Source organism: Heptranchias perlo, unplaced genomic scaffold, assembly GCF_035084215.1.
Source record: "Heptranchias perlo isolate sHepPer1 unplaced genomic scaffold, sHepPer1.hap1 HAP1_SCAFFOLD_55, whole genome shotgun sequence".
Taxonomy (NCBI): Eukaryota; Metazoa; Chordata; class Chondrichthyes; order Hexanchiformes; family Hexanchidae; genus Heptranchias; species Heptranchias perlo.
In genome coordinates, this window is record NW_027139570.1 from 1,014,341 (window position 1) to 1,038,642 (window position 24,302).

The 24,302-nt window shown below is 45.9% G+C and overlaps 1 protein-coding gene across 1 annotated transcript; it reads left to right on the forward strand.

Moving 5' to 3' along the window:
• The first annotated feature begins 4,456 nt into the window (after positions 1-4,456).
• Positions 4,457-20,650, forward strand: LOC137315436 (NACHT, LRR and PYD domains-containing protein 12-like). The gene is made up of 8 exons (XM_067980117.1): positions 4,457-4,612; positions 10,877-10,972; positions 13,393-13,559; positions 13,876-14,218; positions 16,761-18,498; positions 20,010-20,096; positions 20,253-20,423; positions 20,608-20,650. The coding sequence occupies exons 4-5, from the start codon at positions 14,173-14,175 to the stop codon at positions 18,395-18,397; spliced, it is 1,683 nt and encodes a 560-aa protein (XP_067836218.1). The 5' UTR covers positions 4,457-4,612; positions 10,877-10,972; positions 13,393-13,559; positions 13,876-14,172; the 3' UTR covers positions 18,398-18,498; positions 20,010-20,096; positions 20,253-20,423; positions 20,608-20,650.
• The last annotated feature ends 3,652 nt before the right edge of the window (positions 20,651-24,302 follow it).

The window sequence follows — 24,302 nt, forward strand, 5'->3', positions numbered from 1 at the left end:
TTGGCCTCCAACAAACATTCGGCTCCAGACCTCATTACAGCCCTGGTCCAAACATGGACAAAAGAGCAGAATTCCAGAGGTGAGGTGAGAGTTACTGCCCTTGACATCAAGTCAACATTTGACCGAGTGTGGCACCAAGGAGTCCAAGTAAAATTGAAGTCAATGGGAATCAGGGGGAAAACTCTCCAGTGGCTGGAGTCATACCTAGCACAAAGGAAGATGGTAGTGGTTGTTGGAGGCCAATCATCTCAGCCCCAGGACATTGCTGCAGGAGTTCCTCAGGGCAGTGTCCTGGGCCCAAACATCTTCAGCTGCTTCATCAATGACCTTCCCTGATCATAATCTCAGAAATGGGGATGCTCGCTAATTATTGCATAGTGTTCAGTTCTATTCGCAACCCCTCAAGTAATGAAGCAGCCCGAACCCGCATGCAGCAAAGCCTGGGCAACATCCAGGCTTGGGCTCGTGAGTGGCAAGTAACATTCGGGCCAGACAAGTGCCAGGAAATGACCATCTCCAACAAGAGAGAGTCTAACCACCTTCCCTTGATATTCAACGGCATTACTATCGCTGAATCCACCACCATCAACATCCTGGGGGTCACCATTGACCAGAAACTGGACCAGACATATAAATACTGTGGCTACGAGAGCAGGTCAGAGGCTGGGTATTCTGCGGCGAGTGACTCACCTCCTGACTCCACAAATTCTTTCCAACATCTACAAGGCACAAGTCAGGAGTGTGATGGAATACTCTCCACTTGCCTGAATGAGTGCAGCTCCAACAACACTCACGAAGCTCGACACCATCCACGACAAAGTAGCCCGCTTGATTGGCAGCCCATCCACCACCCGAAACATTCACTCCCTTCACCACCGGCGCACTGTGGCTGCAGTGTGTACCATCCACAGGATGCACTGCAGCAACTCGACAATGCGTCTTCGACACCATTTCCATAACCTGCAACCTCTACCACCTAGAAGGACAAGGGCAGCAGGCACATGGGAACAACACCACCTGCACGTTCCCCTCCAAGTCACACACCATCCCGACTTGGAAATATATCATCGGTTCTTCATCGTCGCTGGGTCAAAATCCTGGAACTCCCTCCGTAACAGCACTGTTGGAGAACCTTCACCACACGGACTGCCGCGGTTCAAGAAGGAGACTCACTATCACCTTCTCAAGGGCAATTAGGGATGAGCAAGAAATGATGGCCTTGCCAGCTACAGCCACATCCCATGAACGAATAAAAACAAAGTACAGAATCAGGCCATTCAGCCAAACAGGTCTATGCCAGGATTCATGCTCCTCGTGAGGCTTCTTCCACACGACTTCATCTCACACTATCAATATGTCCTTTCAATGCTTTCCCCCTCATTTATTTATCCACCTTCCTCTAAAATGCTTCTATGGTTTGCCCCTGAACCATTCCTTTTGTTGGTGAGTTCCATATTCTCATCACTCAGAGGAAATAATTTTCTCCTCAATACCTCATTGGATTTATTCGTAACTATCTTCTATTCGTGGCCTCTAGTTTTGGACTGCCCTCGAGCGGAAACTTCCTCTCTACATCAATCCTAGCGAACCACTTCATAATATGAAAGACAGGTCACCTCTCAGTCTTCTCTTTAGCAGAGAAAAGAGCCTCAGCCTGTTCAGTCTTTCCTGATAATTATTGAATAAATAATGGATTGACGAAGGGACACCAGAAATGATAGGAAGGTAATGCCAAGAAGAACACCCAGGCCATAATATTCTCCCCCAGGATCGGATGAATGCCGATAATCTCGGCACAATCCAGAGCACGGTCGGAATGATTACAACTGCACAATAAAATGCCCGGAGCCGACAGGCCCTGTTTGCACATTGCTGCGCTTAAAGCAGATCAGTTGGTGGATTGCACTGTGAAACTCACATGTTAAAAAACAACGCCAGAGACAGTGCGATGTTCCGACCTGTGTCACAGTTTAAGTTTATCGAATGAAGGTTATTATTAAAACGTGGGTTACGGTGACGGAGGGCGGGGGGGGTGGGGGTGAGGGTGGGGCGGGTGGGTGGTTGATGGTGAATTGCGATCCACAATCCTGGAAACATCAGGTTCGCAGCTGGCCAGATACAAAAACATCAATTTGAGGACCTTAACAATTAAAATCTGGATAGAGAACCTACTGGATAGAACTTTGAACCGTCTCCGAAATAAAATCACAGGTGAAGTTTCAGGGGGTCACTGTTTAATTCTGACACTGGGCGGAACAGTGGGTGTTTTTACTAAAGGATATTTAACAAAGTTTGTCCTCCATTCTCTCGCAACTATTATCTGATCTTTTCTCTCCTGGAATTCTGTGAAGTTCAGACCAGATGGAGTTCAGTCTTAAATAAAAAGAGCCAAACACGTCGGTTTAAAGGGACTGATCAAACCCCTCAGCGCTGAATTCAATGTCCTGAAACTCTGACTAACCTTCACATTTACCAAATGTCGGAATTCATTATTCAGCTGGTGATTAAATATAGGAACATTGGGACAGGAGTAGGCCATTCAAACCCTCGAGCCTGTTCCTCCATTTAATTTGATCAGGGCTGATCTGTACCTCAACTCTATTTTATTCCTGCTTTTGATCCTTACCGCTTGATACACTTATCTCATAAAAATCTGTCGATATCAGTCTTGAAAGTTCCAAGTGACCCAAAATCCACAGCCTTTTGGGGGAGAGAATTCCACATTTCCACTACCCTGTGTGAAAAAATGCTTCCTGATTTCACTACTGAATGGCCTAGCTCTACTTTTAAGATTGCCCCCCTTGTTCTGGATTTTCGCATAAAAGGAAATAGTTTCTCTGCATCTACCGCATCGAGTCATTTTATAATTATAAACACATCAATTAATGCACCACGACTGCATGCAAAACCCCCAAAATAGCCGTACTGCCCATTGAACATTGAATTTAAGGAGATGTTCTTGGTCCTTTGATTGTTTTTGTCAGAATGAATCACTCTCCGATTAAAACAACGGTAGATTGAAACAAGCAAGAAAGAGAAGGTCTGTGAAGGGAGAGTTTACACGAAGACAAATATTGGGGGATTTTTGGGACCGCCCTTCAGACTGTGCCTCTGGCCCGAATGAACCCTTAATCCTGGTCAAAAAACAAAGGGGAAATTAGAGAGAAAAGGGAAATATCGCAATCTGTCCCTGGGATTGATCACAACAATCCGTCCCTCGGAATTATCACCACAATCTGTCCCTGGGATTGATCACAACAACCCGTCCCTCGGAATTATCACCACAATCTGTCCCTGGGATTGATCACAACAACCCGTCCCTCGGAATTATCACCACAATCTGTCCCTGGAATTGATCACAACAATCCGTCCCTCGGAATTATCACCACAATCTGTCCCTGGGATTGATCACAACAATCCGTCCCTCGGAATTATCACCACAATCTGTCCCTGGAATTGATCACAACAATCCCTCCCTTGGAATTATCACCACAATCTGTCCCCGGGATTGATCACAACAATCCGTCCCTCGGAATTATCACCACAATCCGTCCTCAAACACTTTCTCACTGCGGACACTTCCATCCCAGGGAAGGGATATTTATTCAAAAGCAAAACACTGCGGATGCTGGAAATCTGAATTAAAAACAGAAAATGCTGGAGAAGCTCAGCAAGTCATAGAGTCATAGAGTCATAGAGTTATACAGCACGGATAGAGGCCCTTCGGCCCATCGTGTCCGCGCCGGCCATCAAGCCCTGTCAGTCCGTATCTGAGGAGAAAGAAACAGAGTTAACGCTTAAGGTCGAAGACATTTCTTTAGAACTGGAAGGTGTGCAATGAGTTAAAGTTTTGAGCAAGTACAGAGCCAGGGCAAAGGGATATTTATAACTGTCTGAGAAACCCCCTGAAAATGAGGATAATCCAATCTTTTTACCGGCCACATCACAGGAATAGTCCTTTCTGGATTTAACAATGTAACGGGTGTATCTGCTGAATATTTACCATGATAAATGTAATTGTGGAAAGTCAGTGCTCATTCCCCCAGTAACGGAGGTGATTGATGCTCAAGGATAGTTTAATTCGGCGGTTAAATGGTTAATGTCCTCACTTACAGAAACAGCCTCCCCCTCAGCTCACTGACAAGACACTGGCTCTTGGGTCCTGGGTTGAAAGCATAAAAACATCAGGGATTTTAGCAAACAATGTCCCAGATGGAAATGTAACAATTTCTTTCGAACCAAGTGTCTGTTTTACTGAACTTCCCTGAAACAAGAAGAGATAAATTTAAATGTACAACTGAATTTGTTCACAGTTGAAGTGGCAACGAACTGTCAAACCGGTTCGATTAGATTTCACCAGAAAGGCCGCTCACTGTTCTCAAACAAACGAGGAATGTTTGAGTTGAAATCCATCCTGAGGTTTGACAGCAGCTTTCACACAGAGGGCGGAGTTCAGAATCTCACATCACAAGGTTCAGATCAAATTCACAATTCGTGATTTGCTAAAATAAAACAAGGAACTTCTACCTGATTAGTTGTAATGAAATAACAAGGATATAAGTTGCAAAATCTACACGGACATTGAGAGAGAGAAAATCCTTGCGGGATCAAGGTAAGTTAACGTAGCTTCTCAGAGTCATTTTGTGATTTTATTATCGTTTTCTCCCCTTCCTCTTTTTTTCTAAAGCCGATTTCCCGCTGTCAGATATGTTCCCCGGCGTGGGGAGCTCTGTATTCCTCGCGGGTGTAACAATTCACTAAGTTTTCGCTCGGACAGTGACTGAAGGCGGGCTATTTTACACCGGAGATTTCAGTCAGTGGCTCGTTGTGCGACTGGGTCAGTGGGGTGTGGGTGCGGGACTGTGTCAGTAGGGTGTGGGTGTGGGACTGTGTCAGTGGGGTGTGGGTGTGGGACTGTGTCAGTGGGGTGTCGGTGTGGGGCTGTGTCAGTGGGGTGTGGGTGTGGGACTGTGTCAGTGGGGTGTGGGTGTGGGACTGGGTCAGTGGGGTGTCGGTGTGAGACAGTGTCAGTGGGGTGTGGGACTGTGTCAGTGGGGTGTGGGTGTGGGACTGGGTCAGTGGGGTGTCGGTGTGGGACTGTGTCAGTGGGGTGTGGGTGTGGGACTGGGACAGTGGGGTGTCGGTGTGGGACTGTGTCAGTGGGGTGTGGGTGTGGGAAGGGTTCAGTGGGGTGTGGGACTGGGTCTGTTGGGTGCCGGTGTGGGGCAGAGTCAGTTGTGTTGTGTCGCTGTGGGACCCTCTTCTGGTCTCCACTAGTCTCCCCACAGACACAACATTATAAGAGCGGTTACAGGACAGAAAGTAGGAACGTGAACACTGGGGATTTACCATCCTGCCCATTTTAGAATTTGCAATTCAGTAAACAGAAGTTGAACCTGGGTCCGTCTAACTCCGGACGGATTTTTCCTGTAACACTGGCTCTTTTTACTCACTGGACCGTTTGGTGCCCGATACACTTTCATTTAGCTGATCAAAGGCGGGACCAGCTGTTCAGACCGAACACACAGTTCAGCTCAGTGAAGGGTTCACACATTCGCACTGTCCGATTATTGATCTCTGCCCAGCACTTGGAAAATCAGCCTCTGGTTACATGAAGCCGGACTGAACGCGAACCAGTCACAGGATAGGAGCAATTTCGGAGATAAAACGTGCCGGCGATTAATTACAACAATGAATTACTGTTTAATGCGGCAGGTAGCAACGGACGCGCATTCGGTGGGAAAATGGAGCAGGGACTTTTGTTTTTGCTAAAATAAGTTCATGTTAATGAGAAAGTTATTTGCCAAACTTACTCAACTGAAAAAAACAAAGGCCGCTCCCTTTAGACAGAAATAAACTTCAGGAATGTTTTCAATCGAAACTGATTCAGGGCTGAAACGATCTTTCAGACACATAGGAGGTTCCTGATCGTTAATCTTGGTAATTAGTGCAGTTACTTTTTATATCTACAGGTAGGAGGGTCCATCACTAATCTATATATAAAAAGTAACTCCACAAATTACCAACAGGGAGGAGAGTCCATCACTAATCATTATATAATAAGTAGCTCCTCAAATTACCAACAGCTCGGAGGGTCTATCACTAATCTATACATAAAAAGTAACGACACAAATTACCAACAGGTATTAGAGTCCAACAGATAGGAGGGTCCATCACTAAACTTTATATGAAAAGTAACGACACAAATTACCAACAGGTCGGAGGAAAAATCACTAATCTTTATATAAAAAGTAACTACACCAACTATGGACAGGTAGAATCGTCCATCACTAATCTTTATACAAAATGTAACGACATTAATCACCAACAGGAAAAAATCTTTCGATAAGATATAACTACTCTAATTACCAACAGGTTGGATGATGTCCGTGTGGCTGGGTCATTGGGCTATTGGTGTGGTACTGCCTCAGTGGGGTTTGGGCCTGGTCCAGTAGGGTGTCGGTGTGGGTCTGCATCGGTGGGTGTTGGTGTAGGTCTGGGTCAGTGGTGTGTGGGTGTGGGACTGGGTCAGTGGGGTGTCTGTTTGGGACTGGGACAGTGGGGTTTGGTGTGGGACTGGGTCAGTGGGGTGTGGGTGTGGGACTGGGTCAGTCTGGTGTCGGTGTGGAACTTGGTCATTGGACTATTGGTGTGGTACTGCCTCAGTGGGAATTGGGACTTGGTCAGTGGGGTGTCGGTGTGGGTCTGCATCGGTGGGTGTTGGTGTGGGTCTGGGTCAGTGGGGTGTGGGTGTGGGACTGGGTCAGTGGGGTGAGGGTGTGGGACTGGGTCAGTGGAGTGTGGGTGTGGGACTGGGTCAGTGTGGTGTGGGTATGGGACTGGGTCAGTGGGGTGTGGGTATGGGACTGGGTCAGTGGAGTGTGGGTGTGGGACTGGGTCAATGGGGTGTGGGTGTGGCACTGGGTCAGTGGGATGTGGGTGTAGGACTGGGTCAGTGAGGTGTCGGTGTGGGACTGGGTCAGTGTGGTGTCGGTGTGGGACTGGGTCAGTGGGATTTCGGTGTAAGACTGGGTCAGTGGGGTGCCTGTCCAGTCGTAGCCGGAGAACCTCCTTACATGGCTTCTCTGCTTCCGTACTGTGAACTCTGGGAGACCCCATGGATCTCACCTCACCCCTTCCTATTTCTCATCCACATGCTGCCCCTTGGAGACATTATATGAAGACAAGGGTTCAGCTTTCACATGTGCACTGGCAACACTCTGCTCGACATCTCCACCATCTCTCGGCCGATCCACTGCCTCTGCTTTTTCGCGCTGCTCGTCCAACATCCAGTCTTGGACGAGGGACACATTTCTCCAATTAAACATTGGGAAAAACGAAGACACCATCTTCAGACCCCGCCATGAATTCTGTTACTTCGCAAAACACACATACTAGTGGAGAATTCTGTTGTCGAACAGCAGTCATGCCGACCACTGAAATTCATGGTTTTATCGGAGATTCTAAAATCCCCAATGAGATTCCAAACATAAATTTTGTGAATTAGCTCACGGTTTAAAGTTATCGATTGATAACATTATAGCTTAGAGTTAATATTAGAACAGTGCTAAATTTCCTCACCTCCGAGAGTGCTCATTAGTGTTCATATTAGAACAGTGGTGAATCTCCTGACCTCCTACAGTGCTCATTAGTGTTAATATTAGAACAGTGGTAAATCTCCTGACCTCCTACAGTGCTCATTAGTGTTAGTATTAGAACAGGGGTAAATCACCAAAACTCCGACAGTGCTCATTAATGTTAATATTAGAACAGTGGTAAATCTCCTCACATTCTACATTGCTCATTGTGTTAATATTGGAGCAGAAGTAAATCTCCTCACCTCCTACGGTGCTCATTAGTGTTAATATTCGAACAGTGATAAATCTCCTCACATTCTACATTGCTCATTGTGTTAATATTGGAGCAGAAGTAAATCTCCTCACCTCCTACAGTGCTCATTCGTGTTAATATTAGAACAGTGTTAAATCTCCTCCCCTCGTACAGTGCTCATTGGTGTTAATATTAGAACAATGGTAAATCACCTCACCTCAGACATTGTTCATTTCTGTTAATATTAGAACAATGGTAAATCTCCTCACCTCCGACATTGTTCATTTGTGTTAATATTGGAACAATGGTAAATCACCTCACCTCAGACATTGTTCATTTCTGTTAATATTAGAACAATGGTAAATCTCCTCACCTCCGACATTGTTCATTTGTGTTAATATTAGAACAGTGGAAAATCTCCTAACCTCCTACAGAGGTCATTAGTGTTAATATCAGAACAGTGGTAAAACTCCGCACATTCTGCAGTACTCATTAGTGTTCATATTAGAACAGTGGTGAATCTCCTCACCTCCTATCGTGGTCATTAGTGTTAATATTGGAACAATGGTAAATCTCCTCACCTGCTACAGTGCTCATTAGTGTTAATATTTGAACAGTGGTAAATCCCCTCACCTCCTACAGTGCTAATTAGTGTTAATTTTACAACAGTAGTAAATCTCCTCACCTCCGACATTGTTGATTTGTGTTAATATTCGAAAAATGGTAAATCTCCTCACCTCCGACATTGTTCATTTGTGTTACTATTAGAACAGTGGTAAATCTCCTCACCTCCTACAGTGCTCATTAGTGTTAATAATGGAACAGTGGTAAATCTCCTCACCTCCTACTGTGCACATTAGTGTTAATATTGGAACAGTGGTAAATCTCCTCACCTCCTACAAATGTCATTAGTGTTAATATTGGAACAGTGGGAAATCTCCTCACCTCCTACAGTGCTCATTAGTGTTAATATTAGAACAGTGGTAAATCTCCTCACCTCCTACAGAGCTCATTAGTGTTAATATTAGAACATTGGTAAAACTCCGCACATTCTGCAGTGCTCATTGGTGTTCATCTTAGAACAGTGGTAAATCTCCTCACCTCCTACAGTGCTCATTAGTGTTAATATTAGAACAGTGGTAAATCTCCTCACCTCCTACAGTGTTCATTAGTGTTAATATTAGAACAGTGGTAAATATCCTCACCTCCAACAGTATTCGTTAGTGTCAATATTGGAACAATGGTAAATCTCCTCACCAGCTCCAGTGCTCATTAGTGTTAATGTTAGAACACTGGTAAATCTCCTCACCTCCTACAGTGCTCTTTCTTGTTAATATTTGAACAGTGGTAAATCTCCTCACCTGCTCCAGTACTTATTTGCGTTAATATTAGAACAGTGGTAAATCTCCTCACCTCCTACAGTGCTCGTTAGTGTTAATATTGGAACAGTGGTAAATCTGCTCATCTCCTGCAGTGCTCATTAGAGTTAACATTGGAACAATGATAAATCTCCTCACCTCCTACAGTGCTCATTAGCGTTAATATTTTTATTTTTTTATTTTTTTTATTCGTTCACGGGATGTGGGCGTCGCTGGCGAGGCCGGCATTTATTGCCCATCCCTAATTGCCCTCGAGAAGGTGGTGGTGAGCCGCCTTCTTGAACCGCTGCAGTCCGTGTGGTGACTGTTCTCCCACAGTGCTGTTAGGAAGGGAGTTCCAGGATTTTGACCCAGCGACAATGAAGGAACGGCGATATATTTCCAAGTCGGGATGGTGTGTGACTTGGAGGGGAACGTGCAGGTGGTGTTGTTCCCATGCGCCTGCTGCCCTTGTCCTTCTCGGTGGTAGAGGTCGCGGGTTTGGGAGGTGCTGTCGAAGAAGCCTTGGCGAGTTGCTGCAGTGCATCCTGTGGATGGTACACACTGCAGCCACAGTGCGCCGGTGGTGAAGGGAGTGAATGTTTAGGGTTTTGGATGGGGTGCCAATCAAGTGGGCTGCTTTATCTTGGATGGTGTCGAGCTTCTTGAGTGTTGTTGGAGCTGCACTCATCCAGGCAAGTGGAGAGTATTCCATCACACTCCTGACTTGTGCCTTGTAGATGGTGAACAGTGGTAAATCTCCTCACCTCCCACAGTGCTCATTAGTATTAATATTAGAACAGTGGTAAATCTCCTCACCTCCCACAGTGCTCATTAATGTTAATATTAGAACAGTGGTAAATCTCCTCACCTCCCACAGTGCTCATTAGTGTTAATATTAGAACAGTGGTAAATCTCCTCACCTCCTACAGAGCTCATTAGTGTTAATATTAGAACAGTGGTAAATCTCCTCACCTCCTACAGTCTCATTAGTGTTAATATTAGAACAGTGGTAAATCTCCTCACCTCCTACGTGCTCATTTGTCAGGTACTGACTCCATGAGAAATATGTTTAATATATATATCCAATAGACGCACCAACCAGGACCCATCTCCATGAATTCACGGAGACTGTCACTGCCGATAGACACCAGAGGAATCACACCCAGCTGTATTTTGTGTATGTCGATAGATATCATATTCATCAAGTACCAGGATTTAATATCAAAACACAACCAGTCAAAAATATAAAACACTTCTGTGAATAAAATAATAAAACAGCGCCAGAAGTTAAAACCGAGTGAAGGGTCATTTAAATCATCAATGATCACCCCGCTCCATATTTCCCTCCAGAATATTCACTGCCTCAGGAATAAAGCTTTTCTGGCCTGCACTATGATTAAACCTAACGAATGGGCGCTCCGAGTGCAGAGTCTCTGCCGATGGGAGCCAGTCTGGAACTTGGATATTGTGATCAACGGGACTCACTGGATTTCACTGGGCAGCTGTCTGTGTCACACCTGATGTGGAGTGTTGTTCATCACACTCGGGAAATGCTCCATCCCAGAGCTAAAAGCTGTTGAACTGATGGCGGAGGAGAGACTTGGTATCATGTTTAACAAGGGAACGTTCTCCTGCTCATTTTAATATTGCTGCCTAACCTCCTATTAATATTGTATTGATTACAGTTCATCAGAACCTGGGAACGTCTGTCACAGCCTTGGCTGAAGCTTCAAACAGGGGAGAAAATCCAACACCCTCAACAAGAATGACAATGGACACAGGTAGGTTCACAGAATTCTTTAAAATTTCAATTGTGTCCTGACAAAAGCTCCAGATCACAAACAAGAAACTGCAGCTCACACAGGAAGAGGTAACAGCACAGATACTGTGTCGATAGCGGGAAGTGAGTGACCATCAAGAAGGACAGTGCAGTCACAGGTGGAGGGATCTCCTGAGTATTGTAACTGTCCAATAGATACCTGGTGTTGGGGACTGTAAGGTGGAGAGAGACAGTGAATCAGAGAATGGGCTTTCCGAGTAACAGTGTGAGACCGGGGAGCAGGGGGACACCCCGAGAAGGGCAGGTGGTTAGAGGCAAGTACGACACAGGAATAGGAGAACGATAATAGTGGAAGATTCTATTGTCACGGAACAGACAGACTCTTCTGCAGCCCTGAGCACGGCCCCAAATGGTAAGTTACCTCCCTGGTGTCAGAGGGAAGAACATCCTGGAACAGGTGGGTCCATCTCTGGGAAGTAATGGAGAGCAGAAAATCGCCATGGTCGGAAACAATAACACGGATAGAAATACGTTTATCGAGGGAATATTGAGACTTAGCACTCGACTAAAAAACAAGGCTTAGAGTTGGCGATCTCTGGATTGTTTTCACTGGGCCGCTTAAAGGGGGAAATATGAGGCCGGTCAATGTGTGGCTGCAGGGCTGGAGCAGGAGGGAAGGGTTCACGGTCTTGGGGATAGAGTGAGTTCAGGGAGAAGGGAAGGGACGGTCACGGTCTGAACTGACCAACAATGGTTTTACAGACTGGGTGAATGGAGCAGGAGGGAAGGGTTCACGGTCTTGGGGACTAGCGTGAGTTCAGGGAGAAGGGAAGGGACGGTCACGGTCTGAACCGACCAACAATGGTTTTACCGACTGGGTGAATGGAGCAGGAGGGCAGGGTTCACGGTCATGAGGACTGGAATGAGTTCAGGGAGAAGGGAAGGGACGGTCACGGTCTGAACCGACCAACAATGGTTTTACAGACTGGGTGAATGGAGCAGTGGGAGGGTTTCAGCTCATATGACTGGAGGGTGGGAAATCTCAGGTTCTGAGATTAGAGATTGGAATTAATAAAACTGTTGGACCAGTACAGAAGATTTATAAAATAGTGAAAAGTTATTAGCAGGAAAAAAGCAAGGTGGTGTTGAGAGATAAAGTCACTTGGTATTTAAAAAAAGCAAAGAAACGGAAACGGGTCAACATTCCAAAAAATCGGAGTTAGGTTTGTGTGTTATGTCTGTGAATATACAGATCATTCCAAAAACATTCGGAAAATCAGAAGCATCAGAGATGTGATCGAGTATCTGTAAGACAGGGCCTGAGATTTCACAGGGTTCAGAGCGAAATGTTTCTGATTAAAACATTTTGAGGGGAGAGAAAAATAGTTCTGGACGCCAGTATTAATAAAAGTTTATAAGACAGAGTTAGAACAATAAAAAACTTGCATTTATAGCGCCTTTAATATTGAAAGACGATACAGGTTGCGTCAAGGTGCGATTATCAAACAAAATTTGACACCGAGACAAATAAGGAGATTTTCGGACGAATGACCAAAAGCTTGGGTAAAGTTGTCGGTTTTAAGGAGCGTCTTAAAGGAGAAGAGAGAGAAGGAGAGGTTTCGAAAATAAGGATGTTCCAGTGAACAATATTAAGATAGAATCCATATGAATGCAGTTAAGCAATAGGAAGGGAAATAGCACAATACTCGGTCGGTTTTGCAGGCCAGCAAGAAGTTGAGCTGAGATAGAGGGAGAACTGGGAGAAATTAGTTGTGGATGAAGGTTTGGGGAGATCAAAAAATATTTCCTTCAGTTTCTAAAAATGATGGTGGAATTGAAAATGTTGGTGTACGAGAGGACGATGTGGGACCATAGTTAGAGATAACTGTAGAGTAGGATTTGGATCTGAGAAACATCGCCGAGGTGGATAAATCACTGGGCCCAGAGATAACACACCCGAGGCTAATAAAGGAAGTCAGAGCGGAGATAGGATGGACTCTGATCACAATTTCTCAATCCTCGTTTGTTATCAAAAATATCCAGGTGGACTGAAGGAGCCCAAGTAATGTCTCTTTTAAAATAGGGAGAGAGCGCCAACGGGTAACTGGAGACCAACTAGTTTCCGTCAGTCGTCGGCAAACTCCAGGTCGAATTACTGAACATTTAGAGACACAGGGGATGATCAGGGGAGGCTGGAACGGATTCGCTGCAGACAAGTCGTATTTGACAAATCTGATACAGCTTTGTTGAGAGGTGACCATATAGATCAATGGAATGCAGCACATGCGGTGTATATGGGTTTTCAGAAGGTGTTTGATAATGTGGCTCACAGGAGGCTTCAGCCATTTGGTATAAGAGGAAATGTAGCCGCCCGGAGAGAAAGTCGATAATGTGTTTAGTTTTCTCCATTTTTTTTCACAGATCCGAACACTGCAATCACTGAGTTCCTGACAAATTGCGACGATTACCAGCTGTTCCAGTTGACGAAATTCTACCGGGACAGACTGGAACAGGCGATTGAAGAAGTGGTGGACGGAGTCAGCTCGTTGTTAACGTACGAGAGGCATTTCAGTGGACAGGAACATCGGGTAAGTGGGAGGGACACAGAATGAGTTTGGATTGTTTCAACATCACAGAACGAAAAGGATATCAGATCTTAGAATCATAGAATGTGACAGAACAGAAACAGGCCAAATAGGAAAGAAATTGATCAAACTGAAAATACAGTGAATCTGAAGCAATGATACGAAGACGTGAAAATACCCAGTGGATCGGTCAGTGTCTGTGCAAAGGATAGGGGAACGGTTCGGGTGTAACTCTTGTGTGGACTGAAAACAAAAGGGAATCAGTTTTACTGGGACTGGGAAAAGGAGAGACCAATATATTCATTGTTATTCTTTACAGAAAGTCATTGATCTCGTGGAGAAGGGAAACAGGGCGGACAGTTCCAAACTTGTCCTAAATCTGGTGATGGAGAAAGGCTCTCGGGCCCGAAGGGTGATGTGGGAATCCTTTGTGAAAATGCACCATGTGGTACCAAAGTTGGACAAAATACTGAAAGAGATGCAGGAACTTGGTACAGTAAAATCAGACACTGAATTCAATTTCAGATTGAAACACTGCAGAATTTACGATAACATTACACAGATCTGATTTCATGAAAGCTCAATGATTTAAACAGGTCCTGATCCATTTGATTATATGAACATCGGACGAGGTTTATCTGAAATACCCAGTCACCTGAAAGGTAAGTGATGAAATGGAAATTTTAAACCGTTTATTTCACTTCTGAGAATCAGAATGTTTGACTGTAGACTTTTGTTTAGAGATTGTCGGAATCTGGGAATCCGAAATTGAAAGGCTGGAGGGAATAGAAATGAACCTCGTTTGAACTTGTCATCAACACCCAACTTTTCAAGTTCTAATTCATGCGGTTTCTGACATATTTTCTAAATATACAGAAGTTCCACTGTTGCACTTAATCCAGATGCTGATCACTATCACTTCTTAATTCTTATACTCAACTGACATTGTCCTGATACACTGTGAAATCCCATGGACACCTGGCAGGATCCTGATGCACTGTGAATCCCCATACAAAACTGGCAGGATCCTGATACACTGTGAATCCCCATACACAACTGTCAGGATCCTGATACACTGTGAATCCCCATACACACCTGGCAGGATCCCGATACACTGTGAATCCCCATACACACCTGGCAGCGACCCGGTACACTGTGAATCCCCATACACACCTGGCAGGATCCCGATACACTGTGACTCCCCATGCACACCTGGTAGCGACCCGATACACTGTGAAACCCCAAACACACCTGACCGGATCCTGATACACTGCAAAACCCCAAACACACCTGGCAGGATCCTGATACACTCTGAAACTACATATACATCTGGCAGGATCCTGATACACTGTGAATCCCCATACACATCTGGCAGAATCCTGATACCCTGTCAAACCCCATACACACCTGTAAGGATCCCAACACTGTGAAACCCAATACACACCTGGCAGGATCTTGATACACCGTGGATCCCCATACACACCTGTCAGGATCCTGATACAATGTGAATCCCAATACACACCTGTCAGGATCCTGATACACTGTGAATCCCAATACGCACCTCCTTCGTGCTGCCCAGACATTCTGGTTTTCATAATTGAAGAGCAGTGCCTTGAGCCAGATGTTACTGCCCCCCCCCCCCTTGGAATCTCCCCACCACCAACTGGAAGGAAAGAGGTGGAGAAAAGCGAAACTTTAAAATGTTATCATTTCACAGCACAGAGCGAGACGCCAAAATGTTCGATCTGATCTGAGAAGTTCACACTTCCGAGATGTTCACACAAGGAAGTTATGGGCTGGCTCCCTAATGGCAGTGGAAGAGAGAACCTTATTTTACTCAAAGAATAGCCCTTTAACTCAGGGTCTTTTAAGACCTAATGTAATGACTAATGGAAACAGATTTAATTTCCCAAACCTTCATTGGAGGAATATCAGACCAAAATGAAACAACGGAGTATAATTACTGGGGAACAGTTGAAATGAACTGTGAATGTTTTCTGCTCTAACATTACACTGAGTGAAGTGAGCAACAGTTGTATTATTAATAATAATCGGTGATATGACAGGACTGTTATAAAAACACATTCAATTAATATACATAATAATTGCTGAAAAAGTGTTCACTATTTCTGAAACACAATACAACAGGAGAATGATTAGAGACAGGAAAAGACCATTTGGCCCAAATAAGCCTGTCCCTGTTAGAGAGATGACCCCACTTTTGCTTCCTCTCAGTGAATCCACAGAAACACGTTCAATTATCACTTCACCCCACTTACACTGTCCCTTTAGTGTCCTTCCCCGGTATCTGGTGCCTGCTTTCCAAAGCTTTGGGTGATTTCCCTTCGTATTTCTGACTTTCAATTTTCTCTGTTATTAATTATTTTGTTGATTGTGAGCCTGTTTCCTGCACTCATGTTCTGAATTCCATTAAAACATTTCAGAACCGAAGTTTCTCAGCCAAACAAAATACATTAATGCGCCACCCTTCCCTCAACGCAAACTCCGATATCTTAAATCATCTTTCTGATTCCCCACTGTACATTAAGAATGGCATCAAGATTTACTTGCTATCACGTGATATTGAACAACAGGTAATACCCCAGATAACTTATCCGAGTCCCGTTTCTGAAAGCTTCCCCTCCATCGAGGTTAAACAGTGGAACTTCTGTCCATTCACAGTCTGTCCCTCTCCCAGTGCCCACAATATCCCAGATAACCTGCCTGAGGTCTGATACAATAACAGTGGAACTTCTGTCCATTCATCGTCTGTCTCTGTCCCACTGATACGCAAAACCCTATTTACCATTTCCGCAGAAGGACAGCACCACTGACAGTTTCATAGATTGATCAAATGGAACCTCCACTGTCGTATAACCAGGATCATGTTAAGGTTTCTATCAGATGTCTCCAGTGCAGTTCAGGGCTGATAGGATTAATTATCAGAGCGAAAATATCACCTTCATCGAAATCTCCATGTTCAGTAAATATTAGAATCAAGTGAGGATTTGAAACTTTTCACAGCCCTTGTTCACTTTCAAGCGAGGTTTTCAGCAACTGAGTTTAATTTCCTGCTCGCACCTCAATTGAAGCTATGAATTCAATCTCGGAACATTTCACTGAATAGTAAAGTGATATTGAGAATTTGTTTTTATATCAATACAACTAACATTGAGAACCACTTTCTGTCTGTTCTCATTGAAGATGTTCAACAGAAACACAAGGAAACACTCCGGGTCCAAACTGAAACACTGAGAGTGAACACGATCCTAACAAAGGAGAAGGTTAAGATTTTCCAGCTGGTCAATCTATACACTGAACTAACGGTCATTTCCACTGTTCGTGATCGGACACTTGTAGAACATGAACTGCTGGCAAGAGGCCGAGACCATGAAGAGTGGAGAAAGAAACATCTCCGGAGAGAACTGGAAAAAATCCGAACTGATCAACTGTTCCAGAGCAGTTTTTCCCGGAGAAAATCCAAATCTGGGAGTTCAGCAGCAGTGAGCGGAGTCGCGGGGATTGGAAAAACAACAATGGTACAAAAGATTGTTCATGACTGGGCCACTGGGAAAGTATACCCACACTTTCAATTTGTTTTCAGCTTTAGGTTCCGGGATTTGAATGCTATTATCTGTAGAATAAACCTGAGGAATCTGATACTGGATCTGTATCCTTACTTTGGAAATATTCTGGGAGAACTCTGGAAGAACCCAGAGGGATTACTGTTTACATTCGATGGTTTAGATGAATTCAAGGACAGTATCAATTTTGCTGACAATCGGAGAAATACAGAACCTCAGTACATGTGCACAGATCCTGAAGACTGGTGTGAAGTGTCTGACATTGTGTACAGTTTATTACAGCACAAGCTGCTCCCAGGATGTTCAGTGCTAGTGACCAGCCGCCCCACTGCATTACATTTATTGGAAAAGGCTGAGATCAGTGTCTGGGCTGAAATCCTTGGATTTGTTGGTGAGGAACGGAAGGAATATTTCAACAAGTTTTTTGAAGATCAGTCGGTGGCAGCAGCTGTTTTCAATCATGTGGAGGAGAACGAGATCCTGTACACCATGTGTTACAACCCTTCCTACTGCTGGATCCTCGGTCTGTCACTGGGTCCCTTCTTCACACAAAGGGAAAGGAAACAGCAGCGTGTTCCCAAGACCATCACCCAACTATATTCCTACTATATTTACAACATTCTGAAAAACCATGGCCGAGAGATTGAATCCCCCCGTGATGTGTTACTGAAGATCGGTGAGATGGCTTTCACTGGGGTCTCCAAGAAGAAGATTGTGTTCAGAAATGGAGATTTGATCAAGTACAATCTGCAACCTTCCCAGTTCCTGTCTGGGTTCATGATGGAACTTTTGGAGAGAGATGATTCTGCCCAGAGTGTGGTTTACACATTCCCGCACCTCACCATCCAAGAGTTTGTAGCTGCACTCGCACAATTCCTGACTGCAGATCCAGGGGACATCCGGAAACTCCTCAGTGAAGCCCACAACAAGGAAGATGGGAGATTTGAGATATTTCTCCGTTTTGTTGTTGGTCTCTCCTCCTCACAGTCAGCTCGGCCCCTGGAGGAGTTTCTGGGTCCATTTCTTCATCAAACGATCTGCGGAGTGATTGACTGGGTGAAGGAGAAGGTTGAAGGACAGATTGGAAAGACAGAGCGTGAAACTGGGAAAAGGAACCTCCTGAACACATTCCACTACCTGTTTGAGTCTCAGAATAAAACACTGGCTCGGGTCACAGTGGGATCTGTGGAAACACTTACATTTCATGGATTGGGACTGACCCCGATTGACTGTGCGGTGCTGTCTCATGTCATTTGACTCTGTGATACAATAAAACACCTCAATCTGGGGGGCTGCTCCATTCGGTGTGAAGGACTCCAGCGGCCGAGATCCGTACTGCACAAATGCCAGGTGTTGAGGTGAATGATTATTTGTCTCTAACTGTCAGGCCAATTGTAGAACAGTCACGGATTGTATTGCTGATCCGAAATGAAGGGAAACAAACAGTTCAGTTAAACCAGAGAGAAACAGATTCAACACAAATATGACAAATGATAAGAGGATCGGTTAGTAATTCCCTCAGGACTGGAGAATCTAAAATGGATCCTTGTGAACAATTCGGGATTTCACAATTTTTATCCGATCAGTAAATACAGGTCACGGAAAGAGTCTGATAATTTAATTGTAATAAATGATATTTATTGTTGTTTTTCTCACTGACTGAGATGCGTCCATTGAAGAGGCTCCTTCTCACTGTTACTTACAAGTAGATCGACACTAATTGCAGCAGTCTGTGTGTCGGAGCATCCCACCCTCTTACCGAGGTGTGGGGGCAAGTGACAGTCACCGGACTGTCAACGTGTGTTGGAGAGGGAAGCAGAAACACCAAACATTCAGTAACAAACAGCAAAACACAGCTTTCGGGCAGTCAACCGCCAGTGGGCGAGCTGAGCTTTCCCCGCAGGACGACGGTCCGTTATCTTAACTCATCAATGACACAGCCCTTCACACTCTCCAATACATCCATCATCTCTTCACCCAGCTGGCAGCACTCGTGCCTCTGAGTCAGAAGGTCGTGGATTCAGGCCCCTCGCTCATTAATCCAGGCCGACACTTCAGTGAGATTTGGGAACTAAAATCTGCCTTTGAAAAGGTTCCAATCTAACGGGTTGTGGGGTATTAGGCCAGGAGTACAGACACACACCGGCCAGCGGTGGGGCCTCACACACAGCGGGAGGCTCCTGGGTCAACCAGGGGGCAGTGAACCCGGGAATTTCCCATAATCTGCCCCCTGTGTGTGAGGCCCCGCTCGGGGAGGGAACTTCAGAAAAATCCCCATAAACTGTCGGGAACGTTGCGCCTGAAATAAATGTGGAGAGAATTTAATGGGAATAAAGTGAGAGACTCCCCTCCCCGATAAACTAGAAGTACAGGGACATTTAAAACTAGTAACAGGACAGAATAAACTCTCCTTGTTACATAAAATCCTGGGGGATGGATTTTACAGCAGCCTTTAGTGCCGTTTCACAATATAACTCACCCCGAGGTTTGAAACAGATTAATATAATACTGCATAAAGTACAGGTAATCACCACTTTATCATTTAATTCAGGAAAATTGCCCCATTCCCATAAAATCTGGGATTTAAGAATCAGCAGAAATGAGACAATTTCCCCAAACATGACGGGACCTCCAGGAGGGTGATTCTGAAGGCTTCACACAGACAGCACTTTATTTAATAAATATATTTACTGACAGTCCCTGAATATATGGGGCGTTGGACAGAGTAAGATTCATTGTCAGCGACAGGGAAATCCAGTTATTAATTTCCTGAAGATACTACAGGAAACACTGAAAAATCAGAGAGAAATTGTGTCAGATCGGGGATTGGATTCAGTTTGTTTCTCACTCTCTGTATGTTTGTGTTCAGACTGGCAGGAAATCAACTGGAAGATTCAGGAGTGAAACTATTGTCTGCGGCTCTGAGGAACCCGGACTGTAAAATACAGACACTGGAGTAAGTATCAGACTGTGTGAGATTGTGTTTGTAATAACTGGATGTCTAACACTGTACATTAAGGTCAGTATAAGTAATAATAATACAAATAAATACTGGGAATTTACTCTGATTCCTGTTATCTCTGCTCGTCTCTCTCCTCACTCTGATCTCTAGGTTATGGTACAACGGTCTCACAGCTTCTTGTGCCGATGATCTCTCCTCCGCTCTCTGTACAAACCGGTCACTGACGGTTCTGAACCTGGGTAATAATAAACTGGGAGATTCAGGAATGAAACTACTGTTTACGGCTCTGAGGAACCCGGACTGTAAAATACAGGAACTGCGGTAAGTATCAGATTGTGTGAGATTGTGTTTATAATAACTGGCTGTCTAACATTAAACATTATTATTAGTAAAATTAAGTGTTACTAATAATGTACATTATTATTATTATTATCAGTAATAGTGTTATTAATAAACACTGGGGAATTACCCTGATTGCTGTTAATTCTCTCTCTCTCATCCCCAGTCTGGATGATGTCGGTCTCACAGATTCTTGTACCGAGGATCTCTCCTCCGCTCTCAGTACAAACTGGTCACTGACGGATCTGAACCTGGGATCAAACTCCTTCACAGACCGATCTGTCCCCGCTCTCCGCTCCCTCATACTGACCCGCAGGAGTCTGGAGCGGATCTGGTGAGTATTAGTGTTAATGTTTAATGTAATAAATAAAATATCAGTGGGATTCAGTCCCTTTTATGGGTAATATTTCTCTGTAATTATTATTGAAATATTAACCCCAGTCTCCCTGTTATTTCCACTGTTGTTCAATCTGTTTATTTCCTGTTTAATCTTTAATCTGTTTCAGGCTGAGGGAGAATCTGTTCAGTCCAAACGGAAAGAGACACCTGGAGTCACTGCGGGAATCCAGACCCGGACTAAGTGTGGAAATGTGAACATTGCAATTTATAACCATTCCTGGTCTCATTGTATGAACATTTCAATTTATAACCATTCCTGGTCTCATGATATGAACATTTTTGGCCGATTCTCTGTCCCTCCCCTTTAATCGGCCGCGCTCCAGGTTTAAATCCGAACGGCCCTTTAACGGTTTCCAGCTCGAGCTGAGCGAGCGTCGTCTCCCATTGTGACGTCAGAGGCCCAGCGACAGGGTCACGAGACTCAGTCACCCGGTCCCACAGCGCTGATTCTGCCGGATATCCGGGGCTGGATGGTCACCAATGGGGCACTGGGTCAATGTACAGACAGGAAGGGCCCAGGGTGGGGCTCAGTCTGGGCGGCAGTGGGACACTGGGTCAATGTACAGACAGGAAGGGCCCAGGGTGGGGCACAGTCTGGGCTGCAGTGGGACACTGGGTCAAAGTACAGACAGGAAGGGCCCAGGGTGGGGCTCAGTCTGGGCTGCAGTGGGACACTGGGTCAAAGTACAGACAGGAAGGGCCCAGGGTGGGGCTCAGTCTGGGCTGCAGTGGGACACTGGGTCAAAGTACAGACAGGAAGGGCCCAGGGTGGTGCTCAGTCTGGGCTGCAGTGGGAAACTGGGTCAATGTACAGACAGGAAGGGCCCAGGGTTGGGCTCAGTCTGGGCTTCAGTTGGACACTGTGTCAATGAACAGACAGGATGGGCCCAGGGTGGGGCTCAGTCTGGGCTGCAGTGGGACACTGGGTCAAAGTACAGACAGGAAGGGCCCAGCGTGGGGCTCAGTCTACGCTGCAGTGGGACACTGAGTCAATGTACAGACAGGAAGGGCCCAGGGTGGGGCTCAGTCTGGGCTGCAGTGGGACACTGGGTCAATGTACAGACAGGAAGAGCCCAGGGTGGGGCTCAGTCTGGGCTGCAGTGGGACACTGGGTCAATGTACAGACTGGAAGGGCCCAGGGTGGGCCTCAGTCTGGGCTGCAGTGGGACACTGGGTCAATGTGCAGACAGGAAGGGCCAAGGTTGTGGCTCAGTCTGGGCTGCAGTGGGAAACTAGATCAATGTGCAGACAGGAAAGGGCCCAGGGTGGGGCACAGTCTGGGCTGCATTGGAACACTGGGTCAATGTGAAGACAGGAAAGGCCAAGGGTGGGGCTCAGTCTGGGCTGCCGTGGGAGACTGGATCAATGTACGGAGAGGAAGGGCCCAGGGTGGGGCTCAGTCTGAGCTGTACTGGGACACTGGGTCAATGTACAGACAGGAAGGGCCCAGGGTGGGGCTCAGTCTGGGCTGCAGTGGGACACTGGGTCAATGTACAGACAGGAAGAGCCAAGGGTGGGGCTCAGTCTGGGCTGCAGTGGGAAACTAGGTCAATGTGCAGACAGGATGGGCCCAGGGTGGGGCTCAGTCTGTGCTGCAGTGGGACACTGGGTCAATGTACAGACAGGAAAGGGCCCAGGTTGGAGCTCAGTCTGGGCTGCATTGGAACACTGGGTCAATGTAAAGACAGGAAGGGCCCAGGGTGGGGCTCAGTCTGGGCTGCAGTGGGACACTGGGTGAATGTACAGGCAGGAAGGGCCCAGGGTGGGGCTCAGTCTGGGCTGCAGTGGGACACTGGGTGAATGTACAGGCAGGAAGGGCCCAGGGTGGGGCTCAGTCTGGGCTGCAGTGGGTCACTGGGTCAATGTATAGACAGGAAGGGCCCACGGTGGGGCTCAGTCTGGGCTGCAGTGGGTCACTGGGTCAATGTACAGGCAGGAAGGGCCCAGGGTGGGGCTCAGTCTGGGCTGCAGTGGGACACTGGGTGAATGTACAGGCAGGAAGGGCCCAGGGTGGGGCTCAGTCTGGGCTGCAGTGGGAAACTGGGTGAATGTACAGGCAGGAAGGGCCCAGGGTGGGGCTCAGTCTGGGCTGCAGTGGGACACTGGGTCAGTGTGCAGGCAGGAACAGCTCAGGTTGGGCTACAGTGGGACATTGTGTCAATATTGGATCAATGTTCATCGGAACACCAGGGGATTCCCCATCTCTTCTTGTGTTATTGTTGCTGGATCTGTTCTGTCCACCGAGGGGGCCCTGGTTTAACATCTCATCGGGAAATGCAACAGTGAATGGAAAATAAAATCTGGCAGCGTGGAAGACGAACTGCAAATACGCTATCGCCCGTTTTGCTCTCACGCCAGAGGTGATTTTATTCTCTCATCTGTTCCTTAAGCTGGCGATCGAATGGGGTTTAATTGTCAGATATCTAAATAGTGAATCCTAAATTAACCTGACCAATCTGCCCTCGTTTCAGACACTGATCTAAATTATAATGTGATAATCAGTGATCCAACTAATGCTGAATTACGGTGATAATCTCAGCTGCTTTTACAATCGGTATTCATTGTGTTAAGTATCTGCCGATTAGTTAAGTTATTAAAATTGCTGGATGACCCTGTCTACAACTGTTTATATGTGATTATTACTGGTGTACTCAATGATTAAATTATGATAATTATGAATTCCAAGTCAATAAACCATTGTTGTGCATGATTTGCTGTCCGATTTCTTCTTTGACGGTTTGGTGAGAAAGAAATTTCAGCCCTTCAATCAGTCGCCTGTGGGGATCCTAATTAATGGTCGGTGAGGTGAACTCATTCAATCTGAACTGGGAGATCGAAGACAGTTCAGCGAGCAACATGAGGCATCATTCACTTCTAGATATCGGTCACAATCGAACAGGAACATGTTAAACCGAGGCCCCAAAACCAGGGCCCAGAGAGGAAATTAAACCCCAGGGCAGTGAACAGACCGAACTCACTGGGCACTGTTTCGGTGCAGCCTGTGGAGGAGGCCTCGGTCGGTAATCTCTGGGGAAGGTCTCGATCGGTCCCCTCTGGGGAAGGTCTCGATCGGTCCCCTCTGGATGTGGCCTTGGCCGGTCCCATCTCAGGGAGGCACAACAACAACAACAACATGTATTTATTGTATATATATATATATATATGTGTGTGTGTGTATTCACACACGTCGAGCATGATCGATTCGTGGACAAAATAGCGGAAAGTGTGGCGGCCATCTTGCACAAAATGGCGGCAAGTCACGCGGCCTTCTTGGACAAAATTTCCTCAAGTATGGCATCGGTCTTGGTCAAATGCCGCGAGTGCGGCAGTCATCTTGGACAATATCGCGGAAAGTACCGGGCAGAGTGTCCCCAGTGATACCACAGTGAACGCATAATATTCCTTTTACCCCAGAGAGCACCCAGTCACCCCAGAATGATCCCATTGAGCACTCAGGGATCC

Excerpts from the sequence above, each read along its gene's own strand:
- LOC137315436 (XM_067980117.1), top strand. The coding sequence starts at position 14,173 with ATGAACATCGGACGAGGTTTATCTGAAATACCCAGTCACCTGAAAG. Across the intron at positions 14,219-16,760 it reads AATACCCAGTCACCTGAAAG|ATGTTCAACAGAAACACAAG; the intron begins GTAAGTGATGAA and ends TTCTCATTGAAG.